Below are 27,438 nucleotides of genomic sequence, written 5' to 3'. Positions count from 1 at the left end.
GTGGACAGGTGATAGACAGATATGATGCATTGCTCCTGGGAAAGAGCAGAGGAGACAAAATGGTCAGAGAGGAAGAGAAAGAACTGAAGGGAGGGGAAGGTATCAGACAAAAGACTGCAGTTCCTATTTTTTAAAAAATGTTAAAATTTTGAATGAATACCATTAACTTCAATGTAGAAAGTATCTCCTGGAAAATAGCTTTTAAAAGGAATTTCTTCCATTCCCTTAGAAAAGCCTCTTGTCTGATGAGTGAAAGGTGCTTCCTTAAGCTGAGCAACAGACACTTCGGTAGGTCTAACAGAGGAACGAGTGGGCTGCACCATAACCCCAAGTTAGGATGTTTGAACAGCAGGGTTCCGTGTACCCTTTCCCACTGAGAGTTCACACACTGTCATTAGCCAGACTGTGGAGCATGTAAGGTTTCACACAGCGCAGACTCCACGACCCAGGCCAACAGCTCCTCCCTGCAACAGCTGAACCGAAGGAGAGAGATCAGACCGATCTGAAAGTGCAAAAACAAGTCAAATGAAAGATGACTCGGATAACACATGATGGTCCAATAAATTCACATCTCGTGTTTCAAGCTGTGGTCAAACAAAGCATGCCCAGGATTTGAGCAAAATTGGAACTCTAAATTGACTGAGATAAAGTATTTGAAATTACTGAAAAGTAGGTCAGCTGGAGGAAAAAAAAAAAAGAACTGCATACATTATGAAATGATACACGTTGACTTTTCAAACCTGAGCATGAGGCCTGGCGTTCATGACAATGATGATTTCAGTAATTCAGTTCCTCGGAAGGCTTTCTGGAGGTATGATGTAATATTTAGTTTAAGGTTGTTAAGAATTCATTTTGTAAGAAGAGAATGTTATTTTAGCAGAATTAAATGACATCTCACAAATTCTATCATGTTTTTTAAAAAGATTTTTATTATCTACTTTTATTGGAAAATTAGATATACAGAGATGAGGAGAAACAGAGAGGAAGATGTTCTGTCTGATGATTCACCCCCCAGTAGCCACAATGTCCAGAGCTATGCTGATCTGAAGCCAGGAACCAGGAGCCTCTTCTGGGTCTCCCATGTGGGTGCAGGGTCCCAATGCTTTGGACCATCCTCATCTGCTTTTCCAGGCCATAAGCAACAAGTTGGATGGGAAGTGAGACTCCCGGGATTAGAATTGGTGCCATTATGGGATCCCAGTGCATGCAAGGCAAGGACTTTTAGCCACTAGGCTATGTGCTGGGCCCTTCTAGCATGAAGATCAAGACTTGAGGATAAAAGCAAGAAAACAGAATGCAGTGTTAATCACTTTTTATACCATTATAGATTTTGGCCATCTACGAATTTGGGGCTTTTAATTTTGAAAAGGGTATCTAACTTTCTACTCAGGTTTCTGCTTAAATTTGTCAAACAGTTGAACCTGCTGCAGACATTTCCTAGTGGCCTTCAGTTTGAAATACTTGAAGATGTGTTTCTTGGAAGAGCAGCGGCTTGAATCTCAGAAACGAATTCATAGAAAAATCACAAAGGGAGACAGAATAAAAAAAGTTCAGCTAGGACAGTCTGCCCTCTGAATAGGGTCCTGACATCTGGGTAGGAATCGAGCAAAACACTGAAGGAGCAGAGAACAGTGGCAGGGAAAGGAGAGAAGCCACAAGGGACTAATGAAGAGGTTTCCACGGAGGGGGCGTTGGTTCCCTGCTGCTAGCAATCATTTTCAAGACCCCATGGAACACACGCAGAGCTCCTTCTGAAGAGTAAGGACGCTGGCTGGGGAGGCTCACCCACCACCCACATCCCCTCTGTTAACTGAGGAATTTTCTGTGGCCTTTCCATCTCCTACATCATTTTCTGGAAATTACATCACCTGGGAAGCACGTGCGCAGAGAGAAAGTGATTGAATAGAGAATTGGCCCAAAGAAAAAGCATCAATGGCAGGCACAGTATCTACTGATAATGCTTCCATGTAAACTCAATGTTAGTCATGAGCTACACGGATATAACACAGAAAGAGTGAAGACTGCAAGAATGAAGAAGGGATAGGTCTGGGTGGAAGTCCCTTATGAACCAGGGATGATTAAGAACACAGCGCAAATGAAAGTTAGAAGAGAGAAAAATAGGAAATTGGCTTTTTGTTTCTCCGAGCCTGCATTTGCTTATGGCATAGAACTTTAACAGAGTCTAAGACATATAGGCTTGGTGGAGATTCATACAACCTACTCTGACAGACTCAGAAATAGAAAACACTTCTTGCAAAATAACTAGTACTTTCACTAAGATATTTTCACATAGTTTGTTACAGCCCATTTTTGACAAGTATTTCACTAAAAAGTACCAACAAGCATCCCCCCAAAGACAAACATGATAATAAGTTAGTAGTTGACTTCAAACTACATAATAATCTATCCATTTAGTGGGGTTTATTATTCAAATCTTTTATGCCCATATTGATTGATTTTCATGGAATTGAAGGATATCATACTGAAGAATTCTGCTGAAAATGAACCCACTGAGCAAAATAAACGGAACCCAAATTCTCAAATGAAAGAAGTGAGTGAAAATCAAACATTATCAAAATGTATAACTATGTGCATAACTTGTGAAACTAATAGCAGGGAAAGTTCTCAACACTGCAAGTGTGTGAAGAAAAAACTTGAGCCTATGAGCGCCTCTCTCTGTGGATCCACACTTCTTAACCACTGAGGTTTGGGAACGCTTGCTTTCATTCAAGTTTACAAGAAAATGAGCACGCATGACTGCTGTAAGCAGCAAGGCACTCATCTCTCACGAGGGAGGACACCACCTGAACGACGAGGGGCTCTGACAGCCACAACGTTCTCATGTTTTTAATGGAAAATTCCAGCATCTGTTGAAACATGCTGCATGGCAAGGACACCTTCATCCCAGACTGGCAGATCATGAACTATTCTTGGTGGTTTGAAATTCTTCTCTTGTCATTTGGAGACCACGTCATCAAGTAATTTACGCTCATCTCTAAGGTCCATTACTTGCCATGATGGCCAGCTTTTTGTGCAGACTGACTGAGGCCAGCTGTTTAAAGTACCATCGCAGGACAATATTTACCCCAGCCTCTCCCAATGAGTTATTCAGATTCAGAACATCAATGTGAAAAGGTGGGATTTTGTTTTTAAAGATTTATTTTTTATTTTTGTTGGAAAAGCAGATATACAGGGAGGAGAGACAGAGAGGAAGATCTTCCGTCCAATGATTCACTCCCCAAGTGAGCACAACGGCCCATGCTATGCCAATCCGAAGCCAGGAGCCTCTTCTGGGTCTCCCACGCGGATGCAGGGTCCCAAGGCTTTGGGCCGTCCTCAACTGCTCAAACGTCTTTACAACTTTCAGTGTGTTTTTTTTTTTGTAAATTATTTTTTATTGGAAAGTATACAGAGAGAGGAGAGACAGAGAGGAAGATCTTCCATCCGATGATTCACTCCCCAAGTGAGCTCAACGGCCGATGCTATGCCGATCTCGGGTCTTCCACGCGGGTGCAGGTTCCCAAAGCTTTGGGCCGTCCTCGACTGCTTTCCCAGGCCACAGGCAGGGAGCTGGAAGGGAAGCAGGGCTGCTGGGATTAGAACCGGTGCCCATATGGGATCCTGGGTGTGCAAGGTGAGGACCTTAACCACTGCACCACTGCACTGGGCCCTGAAAAGGTGGGATTTTTATCTTTGTATCAGAAGCTCTATAGGGAAAGCTCTGATAACAGATTCAGGTACTGAATTAAACATATATTTGTTAAAATATATTTTTAAACAAATATATTTTTAAAGATATATTTAATTTGGGGCTGGTATGGTAGCACAGCAAGCTAATCCTCCACCCATGGCACTGGCACCCCAGATGAGCACAGACTCATATCCTGGATGCTTTACTTCTGATCCAGACCTCTGCTCACGATCTGTGAAAGCAGGGGAGGATGGTGCATGTCCTTAGGTCACTGCACTCATGTGGCAGAGCTGCAGGAAGCTTTGGGTTCCTGGCTTCACATTGGTTCAGCTCTGGTCATCTGGGAAGTGAACCACCAAATGAAAGATGCTTCTGCCTCTCCCTGTGTGTCTCTCCTCTTTTTGATTCTGAATTTCTTATAAAAATAAATAAATCTTTAAAATAACATGATCTTACTGAAAGAGTTACAGAGGAAGAACAGAGAACGTAAAGGCAGAAATATCCTAGTAAAATTAAACCTCAAGCAAACAATGAGAGTATTTATGGGAAAACGGTAGGACTATTCTCAAACTATTCACAAAAATTAGAAGAGGTGTAATCCTTCCAAGCTCTTTCTATACGGCCAACTTGATTTTAACATGCAAATCAGAAAAACGTAGAACAAAGATAGAGAATTATATAGCAACCACCCCTGATAAACATAGATGCAAAAGTTCAACAAAATATTACCAACACATCAGAAAGATCATTTGCCAAGACCAACTGAAATCTATCCTTGGCATTCAGGGATGATTTAATATGCAACAATCAATAAAAGTGACAAATTAGTTTAAAAAGCTGAATGAAAACCATTTTATTATTTCAATAGAAGCAAATTGGAGAACACAATATCTTTTAATAATAAAAAATTCAAGCAATTTGTGTACTGTAGGAACATCCCTCAACAAAATAAAAGCGATATATGGAAGGCCCATAGCCAGCATCATATTGAATGGAGAAATCTTGAAGCATTTCCACTATGATGCAAAATGAGATAAGGATGGCCATACCAATTACTGCTATTCAAACTATTCCTGGAAGTTTTGCCAAGGCCATTAGGCAAGAAAAAGAAACCAAAGAGACATAATACTGGGAAAGAGGAAGTCATGCTTTATGGCGTGCAAGACAGGTCACACCAGACAAGTCAAGCATGTATTAAGGAGTCTTTATTAACCAGCTTGGTGATAGTAATGTCCACTAGACATTAGTAAATGAAGGCACTGAGGCAATCCAATTTGAATTAAAACCGTGAGAGGAACAAATGGTCATTTTTGTGAACCCATCTGTTAAACTGAAGACTTATATTCCAGCTTCCTCAGCAAAATAAATTCTCCTAAGAGACATGCAGTGAACTGGACACTCTTAAAAGCTGCAAGCATTCACCTCCCACACCGCCACCCCCCTTTTTTTACATTGGAAAGGGAGGTTTACATAGAGAAGCAGAAACAGAGAAAGGTCTTTGATTTATTGGTCCACTCCTCAAGTGGCCTCAATGGCAGGAGCTGAGCCAATCCAAAGCCAGGAGCTTCTTCCAGGTCTCCACATGGGTTCAGGGTCCCAAGGCTTTAGAATATCCTGTACTACTTTTCCAGGCCACAAGCAGGGAGTTGGCTGGGAAGTGAGCAGCTGGGACTCTTTAAAGTACCAAAGTTAGAAATACAAAGCATCTTAGCATTTGTATCTTTACTAACTTACTCAGCAGTGAACAGAGGACGAGGAATACAGACACACAAGAGTATGTTCAGGGGATACCTGTCCTCGGGAAGCCAGAGAGCAAGCAGGTCAGAGTGCAAGAGCATCACAAGAACAAGACCAAAAAGTGAGCCCCTCCTTATCATGGACCTTTATGGGGCTTGAGAGGGAGTGGTTATGAAACCACAGGCAGGCAGAAAGGACCACATGGGTGGGGTGGAGTGGCTTCCAAGCTCATGTCCCTGAACTAAGACCCTCTGTCTTCAGGTGACACGATTCTTTACATAGGGGAATCAAAACACTCTACAGAGACTACTGGAACTCATAAGAAAGTTTTATGATAGCATAGGATATCAACAAATGGAAATTAATAACTTTCATATAAATAAATAATTGCACGTCTAAGAAAGAACTGGAAGGATCAGTCTCTTTCATAATAACTACAAATATTTAAATATCTTGTAGTGAATTTATTCAGGGATGAGGGGTGCTCTGGAATGAGAGGAGTTATATTATATATTATATTATTATGTAATATGTATCATATATGTTAAACTATTGATATAACTTATATCAATTAAAACATTTAGAAATCAGGCACTAAAACCAGAAGAAGCAATTTGGACTCTATATTGAAAAAGTTTCTGTAAAACAAAGAACACAATCAACTGCCTGAAAAGGCAACCTACCAAATGGGCAAAGGAATATTTACAAACCATGTGTCCAATTATAGGTTAATCTCCCAAAAGTGTAAGGAATTCCTAATACTCAATAATAAGCCAAACAAAATGCAGTAACCTGACTGAAAAATAGGCTAAAGATTCAAATGGAAGCTTTTCCAAAGGAAGAAAGCAATGCAGGCATTTAATAGGCACATTCAAAAACAAAACAAAGGACCTGGCACAATAGCCTAGTGGTTAGAGTCCTCATCCTGCACACACTGGGAACCCATATGGGTGCTGGTTCATGTTCTGGGAGCCCTGCTTCCTGTCCAGCTCCCTGCTTGTGGTCTGGGAAGGTGTTTGAGGACAGCCCAGAGCCATGCGATACTGCACCCATGTGGGAGACCTAAGGGAGGCTCCTGGCTTAGGATCGGCTCAGCTCTGGCCATTGTGGAAGGGACGGAAGATCTTCCTCTCTGTTTCTCCTTTTCTCTGTATATCTGACTTTTCAATAAAAATAAATCTTTAAAAAAACAACACAAAGCAAAACAAAAGTGGTCAACATTAAAAAAAAAAAAAACTAGCAAGTTTTGGTGCGGACATAAGATAACCGTAGCTTTACTACAAAATGGTCCAGCTGCAATGCAAAATGGCATGTTTTCCCCTAACCCCCCTCCAAAATCAAAGCAAGACCATTATACCCTTCTAGAATTGAACATTGACCAAAAAATATTGAAACCAGGGTCACACATACAGCTGGACTCCTACATACACTGCAGAATCACTAATAACCAAGACGTGGAAATCATGCTAGCATTGAGCAACAAAGGAAAGTTAGCAAACACAACATACCCATTCCATGCAATGCTGCTGAGTCTTTTCAACCAGTGAGAAAATTCTGCAAAAATGTGACAATCAGGTAAACTCTGTGGACATCATGCTAGGTGAAATGAACTAGTCGCAAAAAGACAAATATGTCGTTCCACTTAATGAGGTATCAAAATTCAATTCCATAGAATCCAAGGGTGACACAGTGGTTACCAAGAGCCAGGAGAGTAAAAAATGAAATGGGGAGAGTCAAAGTCATGGGCATACACTTTTGGTCAAGTGAGACAAAGAAACTCATGGATCTGTCTTATAACTTTATCCTTACAGTAGAACACTGCATTGTGCACCTAAGACTGCAGGTTGTGGAGCTCATAGGAGTGCTCAGAGCAATGGATAAAGCCTAGCTTTAAAAACACACTATTTAAAAAGTGAGTACAGGTGCCCAAACAGAATGATGTAATTCCGGCTTGCATGTGCCGTAGGAGGCATTTACCGCACTGAATTACAATCCCGCACACTATGATTTACACAGCAGAAAGTGATAATTTCATGCGACCAATCTTTCCGTGTGCACGGCGGTGGTAGCATATTGACTTATGATAAATACTGACTGCAGTTTAACACTGTTATTACAGACCTAATTCTAACAGGAGTCAACTCGAGTCTAACTAGTTAACTAGCTTCATTTCTTATCTTGGTATTTCAGACACTCAGAGAACATGGAAACTCACTGTTGCGGTGTTTTAGGACAATGCTGCTGTGTGATAAGAAGGGGGTGCTTGCTTTTTGAATAAGATAATCTTGTAGCATACATACGGGAACTAAATAAGCTGTACAAAATGAATTATTGCTTAAGGAAAGATTAAAAGCCAGCAAACATTTTCAACACTATCGGAAACTGAAAAACACTGAAACATCTCTTAATTAACTTCCCCTCTACACAATTTCCTGTCAATATTTCATTTCTTAAAGCCACTGAACATACAATTTTCAAAGCCAAGCTCCGGCTTTTTTGAAAATTATATTTTGGTAAAACCACATTTCTCTCTTTGTCTGATTGATAAGTCATTGAAGTATATTCTGTGACAGAAAAAAAATCAGTGTTTATACTACGCAGGGTTTTGTTTTTGCTTTTCAAATTCCTCATATTCATGCCTGTTGATCTAACTTGTAAAATAGATGCAGATTACCATCCATCTGTATACATATAATTTCTTCAACCTGTACTTATAGTTAACATTTTACTATACAATATTTACCATTTAAAACCTACACATCCCTAGATTGTAATGTCCTTGATTATAGATGCACTTGCTATGTAAAGTTTCATTCTTTTGTATAGCTCAGTGTCCTAATTTTATACAGATATCAGAGCAGATATATTATACCAATGATGCCCCAAATTCTATACTTCATTTCTTGATCATTTCTACTTTATCAAATCTGTTCAACAGATAGCATTAAATGAATAAGAAGATTTCGATCAGAAATAAATCATCGTGACTTTATTGCACATTAACTGGATAGTATGTGATTGAAGGATGCAATGAATTAAATTCTTGGATAGTGCAACATAACAACCAAAGCAGAGTAGCTAAAGAGCTGAAAGTATGAACTGGGCAAATTTATTGAGCTATTGGATATAACTATTTTCCACAGCAACAGAACAACAGGGGAAAACAATACATTTTGCAAAATCAGGAAATTGGCAAAAAGTTGAAATTTTGATAATTTGGAAATGATTTCTGCAATAGCAAACAGGAACTACATGTTGCCTGACTTAACAGCCAAACAACTGATAATTATGTCAGAAGCTTGGCCTGTACATTATTTCTTTGCCTATCAGCTTTCCTGGGCCCTAATTGCCCTGTTGTAATGTAATGGATACACCACCCTTACAATATGAAATTTCTATATGGACCTTTCCAAAATCTAATGTAAAGTTCTGAACCTCTGTAGATCTTTTACCTTATGCGACACACATTTTTTTTTTGCAATATTCAAATTAATTTCAACACTACATGCGTCTCTACCACCCAGAAGTAAACTCTATAAGTGTAGCTAAGGTCACAAGATGCTTTAAAAACACTATTTTCTGATTATAACCTATCAAAAAATATTCCTGGGTACATTTCATCACAGCAAAGCATCAGGAGAAGATCATGTGCTAATGGACAATACAAAGAAAAATCTTTTTACATTGCATCCATTTAACTCAGAAAATGTCTTCTTTGGTGAGATACTGAGCAATTTTTATTCTCAAAATAAGAATTCTAAAACACCATACTTACTAGCACTATCAGTATAGTTGATTTTAAGAAATAGAATATCTTATATTTCCTCACTATGAAATCAAAGAATACATTGCAAAAAGGCTCTATAAATTCTCACATAACTAATGTGATATACTCTGAAATACACTAATGATATAGTTACATTTAATGAGTATATATTTGACATTTATATATGTTGCTGCTGATAAATAACCTGGAACTTAGCTGTAAACATATTTCCCAAAAACTTCAGATTAGTACATTCATACCATTGATTCTTTCTAATAAATAAAAACATATGTATATATATGCAAGTATTTATGTCTGAATATGCATAATCAGTGGGCTTGATGTAATTTTAGAAAGCCTCATGGCTTTTTTCTCATAGGGGAATTTTAATATATAAACTACCAGTACCATGACTAAGAATGCATGATTTTTCAGGTACTTTAAATATATAATATCATTTCAGCTACATTACATTACATGCAATGAGGAAGGTTTTCAGGGGAATTTTCTGTTGTGAAAATTCTGTTAGAATTTGATGGAAGACAGGACCAGATATGTGTCTCCTTTGGGAGCACAGACCTTCCTCAGTATAGCAAACACAAACATTACTTCAAATAGATTTACAGATTATTTTTTTTTTGTCTATTTTTGTAAATATTTTAAACACAGAGTTGGAGGGGAATATAAAAAGATAGCTCCTTCCTCTGTGGTTGGGTCAACCCCCAGATGTGCACAACAGCTGGGGGTTGGCCAGGTTGATGGCAGGAGTCAGGAGCACAGAGACACCAGCCTTTGGGCCATCTTCCTCTGCTTTCCCAGGCTGATCAGCAAGGAGTTAAACAATGGACCAATCAGGACTTGGATCGGGGAACAGCTGATGCTGACTTGTGATGCTGGCACTACAGCTGGTAGCTTTTCCTGACACCTTGAAATGCTGACCCCAACTGTTGACTAATTCTTTTTCATGAATAGTGGCATAAGGCCCGATATGAAAGGACAACAGATGAACCAATTCTGGATGTTTGCAACTTGTCTGCATGGATCTTGAGGCTCAATGAAGCTAAGATGTCTTGCTAACCACAATCCAATCTCACAGAGAGTGTTCTCTTATTATCAGTTTGTAAATCTGGTCTACCCCAGAGTACTCCATCAACATGTTCTAGAGGAGAATCCAGTTCAAGGAGTTCCATGAACTGATCATATTACTGTACTACGGTTGATGAACTCGCAGGTAGACTGGTTTCCCAGGTTACAGGGCTTTCACTAAAACCAAGGCAAATTGTGATGGTTGCTTATCGTAAAGAATGAAACTTTGATATAAATTGTCCTAGACTTATGGATAAATAAGTAAATGCAAGCGGGAAGCTGCGTGCCAACATCGTAATGATTGTCTCTCCACTGTCAGAGTCACTAACCTATAAAATTTGTCAGTGAAAGATCATGGGGATATTCTAACCCACAGATACGGGTGACAAGCTAAAAAAACCATGAACAACTGTAAGAAGCATTATAGCAATCAACTGATTTTATGACCTACCATAACAAATCTCAAAAATGTCACTGCAGGATACAATCTGGAAAACAGGCAAACTATGAGCTCTAAATTCATGACCCCGGGTGGTTTACAAATTAAGCAATAGTTGCTCTTAGTAGCATGAAGTCTAACACAATTTTATGTTAGTTTATTTTTATTCTACCCCCAGAATAGAACACAGATTGATTTTCTGTAATAGTTTGCTATGAATAGCAATTATAACTATCTAATTATGATTATAACATAATATTTTACAGGTGACAGTAGATAAGTAGAAAAATTGAATCAATGCATATTCTAAACATTTGCTAAAAAGGATTGCTTGAATGGTCCAAAGAATTTGTGTTAAGTTTGGAGACAGCATTTCAATATTTTTCATCCTTTTGGTTAAGTATAGTAAATGTTTTCTTTCATTTAACTGACAATGAATTTTCAACTGAGAGTTTTTGGTTTTTAGTTATCCATTGTATCCGAGTTACAGTGTCTTCTGTAAGAACTACTAGTGTGTTGCCCAAATATGTTTTTTTTTTTTTTTTACTAATTCAGTCCCAAAATAAACTCAAAAAAATAACTTCATTTAGGTATAGGCAAAACAAAACACTCAGGCATAGGAAGATCCCAGAAACATGCAACTTTCTTGTTACCATGGTAATAAAATTTGAAGAATCTGGGTCATCTTGTTGCTTTGGAAACTGTCTCAGGAAGACCAAAGTTGAAACCTCATAATAATAACTTTTTCCAAAATTTGCTAACAATTGTTCATATTTTCTAAAGTTATGTGAGAAAAGTCTGGTTACCTTATGAAACAACAAAACACTTAGATGAAGAACACATTTAATATAAATAATGTTGTAAGTATCTTCTGTTTTCCAGAAAAAAAAATCCGTTTCACAGGACAATACCCTAGTGGCCAGCATGGTGGCATATGAGCTGATCCTCTGTCTATAGTGGCAGCATCCCATGTGGGTGCCAATTCAAGTCCCATTTGCTTGACCTCTGATCCTGATCCTGCTGGTAGCCTGAGAAAGCAGTGGAGGACAGGCTGAGGCCTTGGGCCCCAGCACCCGTAATGGAGACATGGACAAAGCTCTTGGCTCCCAGATACATCTGCTGGGAGGTATGCCTCTTCCTATCTCTGTGGAACTCTTTAAGATAAATTAAGCTTTATTCAAAAATGCACCGTTTATTTATGTGAAACTTGCATGACAATGTGATATATTGAGAGAGAGAGAGATTGATTGATTGATTGATTGATTGACTGATTTTGGCAGGGCAAGTATTAACAACTAGTATACCTACTGGAAAAAGAATCCATAAAAATGATTAAGAATGCATTTTAACATGCCATCAATGGATGAAGTGTTACATCATACTCTACCAAAATGTTTGAGATTTTTGGTTTTCATTGCTGATGATACCAGTTTTACCTCTGCTGTCCATAATCTAAATTGACAACCTGGTCATAAATCCTGTTCACTCAGTGTTTACTATGTGTTACTTGATGAAATGTTACATCTATGGGGTTTACTACGTACAAAACCAAATAAAGTGGAAAACAAGTTAACATGCTAATGTCAACAAGGTTGCACATCCAAATTTTGTCCATTAATCCTCCAATTTTAATATCGATGCAAAAGAGATTAAAAGAGCTAGGGTGCAAGTTTTTCTGTAGCAAGAATACATCAACATCATTCAAAAGCATCTGCTGCTTTGCATTGGTGTCTGTAGAAGTAAAGGCTGTTGCTCAGACAACCTGGGTTATCTATGATCATATCCATGTATCTAAAGGGGCCAGTCTTGTGGTGCAGCAAGAGGAGCTGGTTCCTGCATTGCACACGTGCGCCTGCTGGAGTCCTGGCTACTCCACTTCCAATGCAGCTCTCTGTTGCAGCAGCTAGGAAAGCAGCGAAACATGTGCCAAATACTTAGACCATTGCACCCATGAGGAAGACTTGGATAATGTTCCCAGCCCCTGGTTTTGGTCTGGGCTAATGCAGCCATTTGGGAACTGAATCAGAAGATGGAAGACTTCTTTGCCTGCCTCTGCTTGTTCCCCTTTGTAACTCTTTAAAATAATCTTTCAAAAATTATTTGAGGGGCAGGCATTAAGCAGAGAGATGGAAACACTATTGGGACATTTGTGTCCAAACTAGAGTACAAAAGCTTGAGCTTGGACTCTGCTCTGGATCCTGGCTTTCCATTAATGTACACCTTGGGAAGTACTGACTCATGGCTTAAGTATTTAGGCCCAAGCCCACCCATGGAAGAGACCTGGAATGAATTCCTAGTCTGTTCTGGATTAACCCAATCGCAACTAGAGCAGGCATTTGAGTTGTGAACCAAACGACAGGGAACTTGTCTCATCCTATCTTGTCAATAATTGAATACATTAAAAAAAAAACCCAGGAATAATATCTATATGGTCAGTATTTTAACACACAACAAGGTAAAAAGCTATCAATTTTGATCTTAGGGACTAATTTTTTAACTAAAAAATACACAAGATTACTCACATATCATTTTTGTTCATAATTTTAATTATAAATGTGAAGTTTGTCTCACACTAAAGTTTCATCTTATTTTCTTCCTTTGGAGTCACTTTCTACTTGCACAGGGCTAAGAATACACAGCCATAATCAGTTTCAAGGGTTTCCTTTCCTTTATTGACTTCCTAGTGAAAAACAGGTATTTTTAAAATGTCTGAATCACCTTCTTGTTGTAACATGGTATACTTTCATATTTGATATATCAAAAAATTAATTCTAAATGCAAAAATTACTTTAAGTAATTTGAAGCTGTTACGGACTGAACTGCAGCCTCTCTCAAACTCACCTATTGAATCTCAACCTGCAGCATGACTGTGCTTGGAGAGGGAACCTAGGTGGGGTCACAGGGATAGGGCTCCAATGTGATGCCATGGAATATAAAATGGGACAGATTGCTGTCCTGCAAAGAAGAAGAAGGGACACCAGGCTCTTTCCCTTCATGCATAATAAAAACAACAACAACAACAAAACAAAACAACAACCACTTATGGCAAAGGGATCAGGAGACACACGCACATCGGGGAGAGAGGGGTCATTGCAAGCCACTGCTACGGCACTGTGACCTGGGCATTGCAGCCTCAGGAATGGGGATGGCACAAATTTCTACTGCTTGGTCCACTCAGTCTGTGACACTGTGTTATGACAGCCAAGAGGACTAACAGGTTTCCACTGTCTGTTTTTCAAAAAATATAGACAAACTTTCTCATAAAATATAATTGCTATTTACTGGTTACCTAGATTCAGCGGAAATCAACTAAAAGTAAGAAATTTTTAAAAAGAAAGAAAAGAAACCTGGGCCTGGCGCAGTAGCCTAGGTGCTAAAGTCCTTGCCTTGAATGTGCCCGGGATCCCATATGGGTGCCGGTTCTAATCCTGGCAGCTTCGCTTCCCATCCAGCTCCCTGCCTGTGGCCTGGGAAAGCAGTCGAAGACAGCCCAAAGCCTTGGGACCCTGCACCTGTGTGGGAGACCTGGAAGAAGATCTGGGCTCCTGGTTTTGGATGGGTGCAGCTCCGGCCATGTGGCTGCATGAAGAGTGAATCATTGGATGGAAGATCTTCCTCTCTGTCTTTCCTCTTCTCTAAAATATATCTGACTTTCCAATAAAAATAAAATAATTTTTTAAAATACAAAAAAACCTACAAGGGCAAGGGAAAGTTCACATCCAGATGCACGCAGGTGCCAGCAAATGTGCTACTCCATTACTTCTTTGCACTTTACCTGGATATCTACGACAAGGAAAAAATCTTTCACAGAAGATAAAATTTCTGTATTCCTATACTTGAAATATCATTTTATTTCTAATAAGCTTTAGATAAGTTACTTATATTTCTTTCAACATAGAACTACCAGGAATAGACTGCAACATACAGATTAAAATTTACAATTATGGGGCCCTTTCATTACAACTAATCTATGAGTTCTCTAAAAGATTAAGAACAGATAATAGCTACCCAATATACAGGTTATATGTGTCATTAACCTCTATTTTTTATGGTAATTTATCATAAAGATCGAAGGGAAAAAGGAAAGAGATAAAAGAAAGAAAAATACTGGAGGTATGGAAAAGATAAAAGGTCATAATTTTACAGTTAGTAATACTTTTGTGTTGATTTGGTACTTGTTTGCAATGAACAATACCCAAGAAGCACAGGCAAAGTCAAATAAAAAAGTCAAAAATTAAAAAGTCAAAATAAAAAAGAAAATGGGATTACGTCAAGCTAGGCAGCTTCTGCACCACAGAGGAAACCACCAACATAATGAATAATGGGAGGAACTATTTGCCAATTGTGCAACTGATAGAGGATTGATACCCAATATGTATAAAGAGCTCAGTAATAGCAACAACAATCCAATTGAGAAATGGACAAAGAGCATGAACAGGCAATTTCCATTGACTGAAATACAAATGGCCGGTGACACACGAAGGAATACTCAGGTTCACTGGTCATCAGGGAAATGCAAATAAAGATTACAATGAGTTTTCAACTCACCCTAGTTATAATTGATACCATCTAAAACATAAAAATAATAAATGGTGGTGAGGACATGGGGAAAAAGGCACAGCCACTATGGAAGTATGGAGATCCCTCGCATATCAGAAAAGGGATGTGAAACAAGCATCCCACTCCTGGAAATTTACTGAAATGAAAGTAAATCAGCATATAAGTTCCTTGTACCCTTATGGTTATGGACTCGCAATTTACAATAGCTAAGATATGGAACGAACCTAGATATCCATCTCCTGATGATCAGATTAAGAACATGTTATATAAATACCGTGGGGTGTAGCACGATGTTAAAAAGGATGAAATGCTGTCTTTTGCAACAAAATGGATGTGACTGGAAACCATAATGCTTTCTGAAACAAGTCGGACTTAAAAGGGTAAATATCAGATAGGACACAAAAAAAATGTACAGGAAGAAGCTGATCCCTTTGGGGTATGACTGCCGTGGTTGGCTGATGTTTATAATCCAGTTGAACTGCAGCCTTCTTACTCTCTACTTGTTGAATACTGATACTAGTGGCGAAGTAAGCCTGTGAATATAGAACAAATTAAAATGATGTCTCTGCAAAAACTGATGAAGGTGGGAGGGACGTTGAGAGGGAATAGGGAAGAAAGGAAATCGCAATCACTTTTTGGAACTGTATCTGAAATGCAGGAAACCTTTCCTCTTTATAATAATAAAAATAAAACAAAACAATACATCTAAATCAGACACTTCTTCATGAATGCTAGGGTTCCGCTCACTAGATCAGGAGATATAAACAAGTAAAGCATCTATCCCATTTCTTCATAGAATTTGTTATAACTCCCAAGCAAGAAATAACATAAGCTTTTTACTCTTGTATAGATATTCTGCTTAATTCTTATTTGCCTTTAAATCCTAACACATAAGCATTTAAGTGTTTGAAATAAATTAAAATACATGAAATTTAACTTATCATAATACTTATGTGCTTTCCTGTTAGGTACATACACAATCTCAGAAATTTAAAATAATTTATACTTAGTCAACATAATTATGATAATTCAAATATACACCCATATCTATTAGCGTTCCAAATCTACAAATCTTATCAGCCTTTATTTTAATAAACTATGAGGAAAACAGCTATACTAAGAATCTATGCAGGCCCCAGCATGATGGTCTAGTGGCTGAATCTCCCACTTGCAATTGCCTAGATCCCATATTGGCGTTGGTTCATGTCCCAGCTGCTCCATTTCACATCCAGCTCCCTATTTGTTGCCTGGGAAAGCAATAGATGGCCCAAAGCCTTGGGACCCTGCACCCACGTAGGAGGCCTGCAAGAAGCTCCTGGCTCCTGGGTTCAGATTGGCTCAGCTCTGGCTATTGGGGCCACTTGGGAAGTGAACCAGCATATGCAAGATCTTTCTGTCTCCTGTAAGTCTGTCTTTTCATTAAAAAATAATCTTTTAAAAGTTACACATATCATTTTATTAAATGGGATTAGGAAAACAAAACAACTTCTGGATCTCCCTACAATGTGACTTGATTAGTGTTGATGATATGAAACAAGCATGTTTCTTCATATTATATGATATTCTTGGGAGGCTGGCGTTCTGGCGTATTGAGTAGAGCTGCCGCCTGTGAGATCTGAATCCCATATGGGCATGGGTTTGGCACCCAGTTGCTTCACTTCCGGTATTGCTTTCTGGTAATGTACATGGGAAAATCATGGAAGATGGTCCAAGTGCACGGTGCCCTGTACCACAGGGGAGACCCGGAAGAAGCTCCTGAATCCTGGCTTCTGATTAGCTCAATTAGAAGTGAAGCAGATCTCTGTCTCTCCCTCTGTAACTCTGCCTTTCACATAAACAAAGGATATACTGTGTCATTTGGGCATGTACTGCAACCGAAGTTATTTGACTGCAGAGACATCACAACAAAATTTGTTTTTTTGTCAAATATAGTTATTGATCAATTATTTGACCCTATAACAAAAATAATCTCCAAATGTAGTATTTTTATGAATAGATGTTACAGAGGAGGAGATGAACTGAACAAGCTAGAATTTTTCTCTCCCACAATGAGGGATACAGTTTCCTCAACATTTTACAAAGTAGAACTAAAAACATGGGAAGTCGACCTAGGTTACTGTCTTTAAAGAGAGACTCAAATGGAAGAACTGACTCTCTGATTAGATTCCATTTCTCTCCTATGTAGATAGAACAATGAGACAGCTTAAATGCACTTGGCTGGCAATTTAGGATCTGCTCCAATGAATATGCTCTAAGCTTAATTGATTCCCCGTGTACTTTGAGACCAATGATTCCAGCTATTTCAAATGCACAAACCCTTACAACTCTGAGCACAACCAGAAGGTCAACAAGCCTAGACAAACCTGGTTTGAATATGTAAAGTATTGAGACCCATGACCAGACAAGTGGATGAAGGGTTAGAGTGGCTTGTGCTTTTAAACAAGCTGCTTACCCTAACTCCAACTCTCATCTTGTAGGGAAACTCAACCTAGATTTGTTATAACGTAATAATAAAGAAAAAAAAATTAGTAACTTTTATTTGTTTGTTTAGCCATACCACAAACTAACATGAAAAATTAAGCATGGGACAGAAACACAAATGCTGAGACACATTATAGTTAAAAGACTTGTGCCTTCCATATCACAGGAGTAAGGACTAGAATAGAGTCCTTAATCTCCGAAATAAAAGGATTCATTTGCTTTAAAGAATTTCAGGAATTAAATGCCCTTTTATGGCCATCGTCTCCTTTAAACTTTACCTATCTCATATGTTGTCTTAGTTCACCCTCAAAACAATCCAGCCAGGATTCTTTAGCCTCACAGATCAGAAAGAAAAACACATGATCCATTTGAAGACATCTATTTATGTCCCACGTGGATAATGTGGGGAATCAGATAGGCCAATAGGCAGGTAAGATCTCCAGTCCTAGTGAAGTTAACTTTGATAAAATCTTGCTTCTCATTTTTTTTACCCTCCCAAGGGCTCTTCCTCCCTAGTTTTGTTCCTCAGTCCCCTTAAGGGAGATTAAGGGGACAAACTGAGCAATCAATTGCCATCATTTATAGTTATGACAGAAACAAGGACACATGGCCTGTAACAACCATCATTTCTGAGTTACAGTCAGAGATGATGCTTGATTTTTCAGCTTATCATCAGAACGGGAGAAGCAAGCTACCAGTTGCATCCTTCTGATGTCATTTTCATTCTAACTAATGTGCTAGACACTACTTCCCTTTTGTGAATGAGTACCACCAACCCCCCCCTTTTTTTTGTTTTGACTCCCTGGCTGAGATGGTGCATAAAAGAAACCACCTCACCACTTTCACTTTTTCTGGGATCTATCCAAATTTGGAGATTCCTTCTGTCACTATGGAGGAAGACCACTCTCACTCTCTTAAATAAATATTGTTTTACCCCCTGAAATTGTCCACATGAAAATTCTTTTGCGCTGGGCTCAATAATGTAGTGGTTAAACTCCTTTCCTTGCATGTACCAGGATCCCATATGGTCGCCGGTTCTAATCCTGGCAGCTCTGCTTCCCATCCAGCTCCCTCCTTGTGGCCTGGGAAAGCAGTCCCAAAGCCTTGGGACCCTGTATGCACGTGGGAGACCCAGAAGAGCTCATGGCTCCTGGCTCTGGATTGATTCAGAACCAGCTGTTGTGGCCGCTTGCAGAGTGAACCACTGGATGGAAGATCTTCCTCTCTGTCTCTCCTCCTCTCTGTATATCTGCCTTTCCAATAAAAAAGAAAAGAAAAGAAAAGAAAAGAAAAGAAGAGAAGAGAAGAGAAGAGAAGAGAAGAGAAGAGAAGAGAAGAGAAGAGAAAAGAAAAAAAAAAGCTCTTTTATATGAGACAAAAACCGAGATTCTATTGTCTTGCATAAAACTCATCACAGCATAACTTCTTGCTATGTCTTTACTCCATAAACAAGCTCTCTTTGGGATAAGTTTGCCACAACAAGTTGAAACACTAAATGCAGCCAGACACCTAGCAGGTACTTTATTCCAGCAGGGTGGGGATTACAGGATGAGAGCAGAGGCAGAGGGATGTCTCCTGCCCTGGTGACAGGAGGGGGCTGCAAGAGAATTGGGACTGGAGGAGTAAGAGGGGGCAGGACAGAGGAGGGCAGGACGAGGAGAGGCAGCACAGGAATGGAAACACAGCTGCAGGTGTGTGCCTGCTTTGTGGCACTGGGTGGGCATCACTGGGCCATGAGGGATTGGTGGATAGGGCTGTTGGAGACACGGGGAATTGGTGTGTGGTGGGGATTAATGGGGAGAGCTGTGAGGGGTTGGTGGAGACAGCTGTCAGATATAGCTCCATGAGGTTACAGCACATTGGTGGGAACAAGTTATGAAGTTACAGAGGATTGGCAGACAATACAATTTTAACCAGCACACAAATCTTCAGGAAGCTGAACTAGGGGAAGCAGATACTTAAAATTGTACCAAATGGGGCTCGGCTCCTTGGCCTAGCAGCTAAAGTCCTCGCCTTGAACGCACCAGGATCCCATATGGTCACCAGTTCTAATCCTGGCAGCTCCACTTCCCATCCAGCTCCCTGTTTGTGGCCTGGGAAAGTAGTCAGGGATGGAGCAAGGCTTTGGGACCCTGCACCCACTTGGGAGACCCAGAAGGAAGTTCCGGGCTCCTGGCTTTGCATCGGCGCAGCACTGGCCATTGCAGTCACTTGGGGAGTGAATCATTGGATGGAAGATTTTCCTCCCTGTCTCTCCTCCTCTCTGTATATCTTTGTAATAAAAAAATAAATAAATCTTTTAAAAAATGTACCAAATAGTGGGGATCTTTAGGGCTGATGCTTGACACATATATAAAACAATGTAAGTTAACAAAGCACTACTCAACTACAATGTTGTAACATTGACAGTAATACAATATTTTATTCTTCCTTATTCTGCTGCCATGTCTTTATTGGCACAAGATTTATTTCTGATTTTAACTTTTCTTTGCATAATGTGTATTTTTAAAATATATTAAAGAAATTAGGGAAAAATTAGCTATAATAACTCAGAATACAATTCAAGCCAAGAACAACGGAATTAGTCAATTCTTCTAAATTTTCTCTGCTTTCATTTCTTTATAACCTACTTTCTCTTCCTGAAGTAACTTGTCGTCATCACCTTCTGTTAAGGTTTTAAGAGTAGGTCTATAAGATTCTACACTTCTTTTCTGTGCATCATCATTTCTATAAGGCTTGCTCATTCTTTTTGATAAGGTTTACTTCTCCCACTGCTTCTGTGCTGGTGTGTTCCTTTTCCAATCCTTAACAAGACATTTTGCAGTTTAGCCAATATTCCTATATTATAAGAACTTAATACATTTCTGACGAATGAATAAAAGAATGAGAATTTCAAAATTTTAGCAACTTAAATAAATGTATTTTCACTGAGTCAATGCACACACACACACACACACACACACACACACACACACACTTCAGTTTTCTTGCATTGCAGTCCTGGTTTAATGTGTTAATCCAGTGGTCTAGCTACAGCTGCTGGAAGTTCCTTGTTGGAAGAACAACAAGAAAACAGCATGTTTATATCCTTTATGCGTATTAACCAATCATTTGTCTCCTACAACTTCAGCATTCATGAGAAAATGAATCAAAGGATAGTTATTTGTGTAACTGTATCTGGGGAGTAGAAAAAAAAGACAGAAGCAGGAACAATATAGACAGAGCTAGACTACACGTTTAGAGGCTTTTGTTCATTGGAAGAGGGTCTCTGAGGTCCTTAGGTTAAGACAGTTACTTGCAAAAAAAAAAAAATTGCACAGTGTGGCTGAAAATTGGGGTTTCCTCAAATATTTTTCAACCAATGATTCCGCGGGGTGATTCCTTGTACATGATTATAGACAGACGATTCCTTCATGTTTCCTCTTTGCTCTTTAACAACTCCAATCTAGTGATTGTGATGCCCATATTCCTAAATGCAAGTAGATTTAGTAACTTGTAGATTTGTTAATGTTTTGATATTTTCTACAGAAATACTGTCCTACCCACAACTACCTGAAACTAGTAATTATATCTCTTCACTTAAAAACAGTTAGAGAAAGGTTCTTCAGCTTTTATTTGAAGAATCTACTATTCCTGAGAAATATCTTTGAATAAAACTTACAGTGTTTAAGGATCTATAATTATGCGTGCTCTATATACAAACACATGGCATACAGTATATGCTAGGAATTTTTACTCTGCTCATTTATCAAAGCTTTTTCCTATATCTCTGAATTTTCTGGAAAAAAATTCCTGTTGATGTTATAGACACCACTATCAAGAATATTAAGGAACATTTTAAAACAGTATGGGTAGACAGCATACATACATTGAAACCAGGGAGACCGTCCCATACCTGTTCTATTGGAAAGTCTAAATGAGACCATTTTATCAGGAATGTTACACACATTCCTCACTGAGGCAATGCAGCTGTAATTGGCATAGTCCTGAGGTCGAAGATTCTTCAGCTTTAAGATCTTTGTTTCCCCCTGAAACGTAAAGAAGATTGTCAGAAAAACCCAGTGGTGATCAGAGCGCACAAAACACCACGTCATGTTGCATTAAGTCATTATTATCATAAAAGCCCAGTTTTATTTTTATGATAAATACCCTACATTAAAACCAACGCTAAACATAAACCAAACTTGTATCCAGAAGTAAACCCCAACAAACTACAAAGAAAATTCATCATATTGTCCTAGGAAGCTATTTTCGTTAAGGGTCAATTCTATTTCTGGTGATAGTTATGCAAATTATATGCAAAGATCAGAACAGCGCACTCCATAATGGAGCTTGTTCAAAAAAAATTACAAGCTATGCAGCCTTCAACATGAAATTTTATGGGGAAAAAAAGAGATTCTGGGGAAGACCGAATAAATAAAACATTGTCATTAGAACAAAGTTAATGAAATCAAACTAATGACCAATAAATGTATATGCAGAAATTCTACAACTGAATGAAAACAAGGTTTCAATGCTGTTAATGTTCTTGTTAGTTCATGTTTAGGAATTCAAAGATTAGGTCTCTCAGGTAAACCTGTCTCCACAAATCAGGCAAGGACTCAGAAGTAGCTTACAAACTCTTCTCTGACCAAAAGAGACCATAAAACTTGCTCAGAGTAAAAATAAACAATAATAATGTTTAAAAGAACAGCCTTCCTGTCCTATTCAAATTAAGTCCACTAAGATTTTTTTTTGCCTTCTAAATTCATCTCAAAATTATACATATAACTATTTACTGTGTCTAATAACCTCATGTTTCAGATAGCAATTTTCAAAATATTATTTTTAGATATTACCTGTATGAAACTGACTTCCTTTCATTTTAATGGGATAAAATTAGTGAAGTTCCAAGCATTACAATATTTTCATAAGCTATCAAGCGATTGAGTCATAAACATACTTTGTTCACCTCAAAAAATGTCCAAACTTAGGAACAATTTTCCAAGTGTGTCAAATTAATTTCTACTTCAGTGTACATGGGCATTGAGGCTAAAAGTCTTTGATTCGTTATCCAACTATATTCTTCAATCAATTTCACCGCTAACCTCTCATTTTCTTGATTTTCTTTTAGGAAATACATTCATCTTTCTTTACAAATATACACAGAAGGCTCTGTGTTTTTCTGTAATTTACAGTTAAAATACTTCCTTGTATTAGACAGTCCTCACATGCTAATTAAATAAGAATCCTAGAAAATATGTATATACAGATATTTATCTAGAGGAACTGTATAATGGAGGCAAGTATACTGTGCAGATACACTGCAGTATGCATCTCTATTTCTGAACTAAAGATGGACTCCCAACAAAACTGTTAGATATATCTTGGTAATAGAATGCTAGACTTTATACCATCGTCTATACTTACACGTCAGGATGCACTTAAATAGCAGAATGGTGGACTTGTGACTGTTGTGGAAGCTATACACTATTGTTATAATACAGGGAGAAACAGTGGTGGGAAATGGGAGAGGAGGAGGGAGGAAGGGTAAATCCCTAAGCCTAAGGAACTATCTCATGAAAAATCTAGAAAATTATACATTAAAAGGTCTAAAAAGGATAGTAGATTGGAAGGGATACTTTTAAGAAATGAAATAATATAGCTAGTTACTCAGAAATCTTCATTTACTCAAAGTTTTTGAATCAGTGAACTACAGCAATGTGGCATTCTACAGGTTCCATGCAAGACAGGTCTGGGTAGCCCTCAGACCTGACGGCCAGCAGATCAAGAACTCTAGTAGTGGCATGTCAGGCACCAATTTGTACAGTGTTGCAAAAATTTTAGCACCGCAAGGGACAACAATGAACTATACATGTGCTGAGCTCATGAGCAACCACTGAGCTCAGTGGATTGCACTGGTCCCACAGGAAAATAATACCGACTGTGGCATGGTATGAGTCAAAATTGGTCTGTGTGGCACCCAGACCTAACATTCAACAGGTTCCTGCACGATCAGCACCACTAACAATCTAGCTATATAGGACACCTGGTGTCTCCTTAGTCCTGGGACCTGCTCCAAACGAAAATGGGAGAAAGGTTGCAGAGACAACAGTGCAACTCAGCATGATATCACAGGAGGTGGAGAGTGGTGAGCCAGGAGCTGGGGCTACGGAGACCATGGTGGAAATCTAACATAAGAACCCAATCCTGGAACTAGCTGGAGGGAGTGGCACAAGTTGCTGCAAGCAAAGAGTTGTATACCAACGGCAATAAGTAAAATCAAACTGTAGACCTGTGAGTGACACAGCTTAGAAACCTGCCCCAAGGAGAAGAATCTGCTAACCAGAAGTACAATGATCAAGAGCAAAAGAAGACACAAAGGCAAAATGAACATTATTGAAAACTCCCCTGCAAAGAGCAAAACCCTATGCCAAACTCAGAGTTAACTGAGGAAGACATCGAGAAAATGGGGTACACAGAATTCAGAAAACTCATTTTAAAGCTTTTGATCAACAATGAGAAGCACATATAAGAGTCCAAAGAATTTAAGGAATATGTTACACAAAAACAGCAGCAATAAAGTAAATCAAGGCTGATATATCAGAAATTAAGAACACAGAAGAGCAAAATACAAGTACAGTGGAGAGTCTACAAAATAGAATGAAGCAAGCAGAAGAAAGAATTTCAGAATTGGAAGATATTTCCTGTCATCAGTGGGAAGCAAACAAAAAGCTGGAAGCAGAGCTGGATCCAGCCAAAAAAAGTATTCAAGAATTGAAAGACCAATAACAGGCCTAACATAAGAGTTATGGGAGTCCCAGAAGGTGCAGAAAGAGAAACCGGTTTTACAAATATATCTAATGAAATAATAAGGGAAAATTTCCCTCATGTAGAGAAAGAATTGGGAAACAACATCTAGGAGGGGCACAAAACTCCCAACAGGCTTGACCAAAAGCAATCTTAACCAAGACACAAGCTCCTTTCAATCGAACATAAGGAAAAAGATACTTAATTGTGCACGTGAAAAAAAAAAAAAAAAACAATTGACATATAAAGGAATGCCAATTAAACTCACAGGAGATCTCTCACAGGAAATGCTACAGGCCAGGAGTGACATATTCCAGATTCTAAAAGAAAAAATTGTCGGCCTAGGATAATATATCCAGCAAAGCTTTCTTTTGTTTTTGAAAATGAAATAAAATTCTTCCACAGTAAAGACAAGTTAAAAGAATTTGCCTCTTCCAAACTTGCCCTACAAAGGGTACTTCAAGATGTTCTCTTGACAGAGAAGAGGAATACACCCAACAAAATCAAAGGCAAATACGAAGAACATCCCAGTAAAATGACAACAGAGGACTAAATCAATGAGCAACTCATTGCTAATATGACAGGACCAAAGTACCACCCATACACATTAACCCTGAATGTAGATGGCTTAAGCTCAATCAAATGTCATAGCTTAGTAGACTGGATTAAAAAACAAAACCCATCTATTTGTTATGTAGAAGAGGCATTTCACCAACAAAAATCAGAGATCAAAATCTCATAGATTTTTGATGTTTTTGTTATTAGTTTTATCTCTTCATAAGTTTCTTCAGATTAAATTATTCAACGACTCATAAATCATACAGTAGCGTCATTTTTTGCAAGAAGTTTCTTGATTTTCTTTTTTATTTCTTTGGGGACACATTAGTCATTCAGTAGCATGATGTTTAACTTCATGGTGTTGTTAATTTCTTTTTTCTCCCTGTTGTTGATTTTGTTTTGTGGCCTTTCATTTAAGGGGATGTATAGTAGCTGTGTAATGGAGGCTGTCATATCTAGTAACATGTCATTTAGCTTCATGGCATTGCAAATTTCTATTTTTCTTTCTATTGTTTATTTTCTATTGTGACTTTTCATTTAAGGGGATGTACAGTAGCTGTGAAATGAAGACCAACAAATCCAGATGTGAGGATACAATGTAGTATGCATCTCTACTTCCAGACAATGAAACTGTTTACTATATCGTGACAATAGGATGCTGGAGTCTCTGCCATAGTCCATGCCCGCAATGATGGACATATGACTGTGTATAAAGAACTATACTTTAGTAATGATATAGAGGAACTAGGTTGGGGGGTAGGGTATTGGGGCTGAGATAAGGGAAATCCCAGGAGCTTATGGAACTGTATCATGAAATGATAATAATAATAGTAAAAAAATTGAAACAATAGAGCTAGTTACTCAGACAACTTTATTTGCTCAAAGTTTTTGAATTATGTAGCAATTTTTACCCCTCTTTATACTTTATATTTGTTTTGACTTTTCTTCCTGTCTTACTACTGAAGTACTGGTATTGTCAAGAGATTGTTTCAAAGCTGCCCAAAAAATCTGTATATGTGTTGCTCCTTTTTGGTTATAAATTTATTGGACAAGCCTTACTACAATTTTTTAACAAATTTCAGTGTGTATATCAAATTTTCAAATTCCACAGACATCTAAAACTCCATGAATCTTTAACTGGACTATGAAACTATTCCTCCAGCATTATTCTTCTCTCCTTAATAAAAGTAATCTTACTCAATTACAGCTTTTTATTTACATGTTCATTGTTTAGTGCTCAACTACGTCATTTTGCTGACATTTACATATGTACCACTTAAGTTATTCTTTTGTTTTCTAACTTTTTCCTAAGATTTACTCATTTTTATTGAAAAGGCAGATTTACAAAGAACAAGAGAGAGAGAGAAAAATCTGTCTGTTGTTCACTCCCCAAGTGGACACGTGGGCCAGAACTGAGCTGACTGAAAGCCAGGCGCTGCTTTAAGGTCTCTCACACAGTCTTGGGTACCAAGGCTCTGGGCCATTTTCTGCTGTTTGTCCTGGCCAGGGAGTTGGATTTGAAGTGGAGCAGCTGGGATATGAATGGGTATCCACATGGGTTCTCAGCACTTGGAGGTAGAGAATTAGCCAATCAAGCCATCGTCTGTGCCTTCACTTATTCCTTACTTATTGATGGAGTCTAGTGCCCTTAATCCAGTATTCCCCTGAGACAATCCTATCTGTCTCAGTATAGTTCGAATGGCCCATACTTTAATAAGATTATTTTCCTATTATTACTCCTATTAATATTCCTATTATTATTTCCTAAATATGTATGATAAATAAAAACCATATAGATATCCAACATGTTTTGCTATGCTTATCTATCATGAGATGGTAAGCTAATTCACATGTACATCACATAGTTATAACTTACCTTGCTTTAAAAAAACACATTAAATGTGATCACATCTTCACTAGATCACATGGATGATTTCCTGTTGTTCTGACACATGAACAAAGTCACTACAGACATAAGTGAAGACACTGTGCAATAAGTATGCTTCTTGCTTTTTTGATCTGACTCTATTCCGTGAGAGCCCTTACCCATCCGACTTCCTGCCTTCACTGGCCTTTGCATATATGTGGCTCTTCATCTCTATCATCCCCTCCCCGTTCAGGCATTGCCAAAAGGCTCACTTGCACAGTAAGCTCTCTCTCCTCCTTGCTCAAATAGGCAGGTTCTATTTTAATGAGCCACTCTCCTGTTTCTAACAGCTTCATTTCTACATTTACTTGGGAAAGGGATTCATTTTTGCCAGTCTCTTCCCCTTGCTGGTTAAGTATCTAGAAGGAGCAACATCGGCCCTGTGTTTAGCATCATAAACTGAG

The 27,438-nt window shown here is 38.5% G+C and overlaps 1 protein-coding gene across 2 annotated transcripts in view; it reads right to left on the bottom strand.

Moving 5' to 3' along the window:
• Window positions 1–27,438, bottom strand: part of MDGA2 (MAM domain containing glycosylphosphatidylinositol anchor 2) — a 665,568-nt gene that overhangs the window by 199,993 nt on the left and 438,137 nt on the right. For both annotated transcript variants that reach the window (XM_040969572.1, XM_040969573.1), the window contains exon 5: window positions 21,656–21,788. In XM_040969572.1, coding sequence (XP_040825506.1) covers window positions 21,656–21,788 — 133 coding nt within the window. The remainder of the gene's footprint in view (window positions 1–21,655; window positions 21,789–27,438) is intronic.

Source organism: Ochotona curzoniae, unplaced genomic scaffold (assembly GCF_017591425.1).
Source record: "Ochotona curzoniae isolate NIBS_2020 unplaced genomic scaffold, NIBS_Ocur_1.0 scaffold_4701, whole genome shotgun sequence".
Lineage (NCBI taxonomy): Eukaryota > Metazoa > Chordata > Mammalia > Lagomorpha > Ochotonidae > Ochotona > Ochotona curzoniae.
The sequence above is the reverse complement of the archived record's forward strand: the minus strand, read 5'-3'. Positions and strand labels throughout refer to the sequence as shown.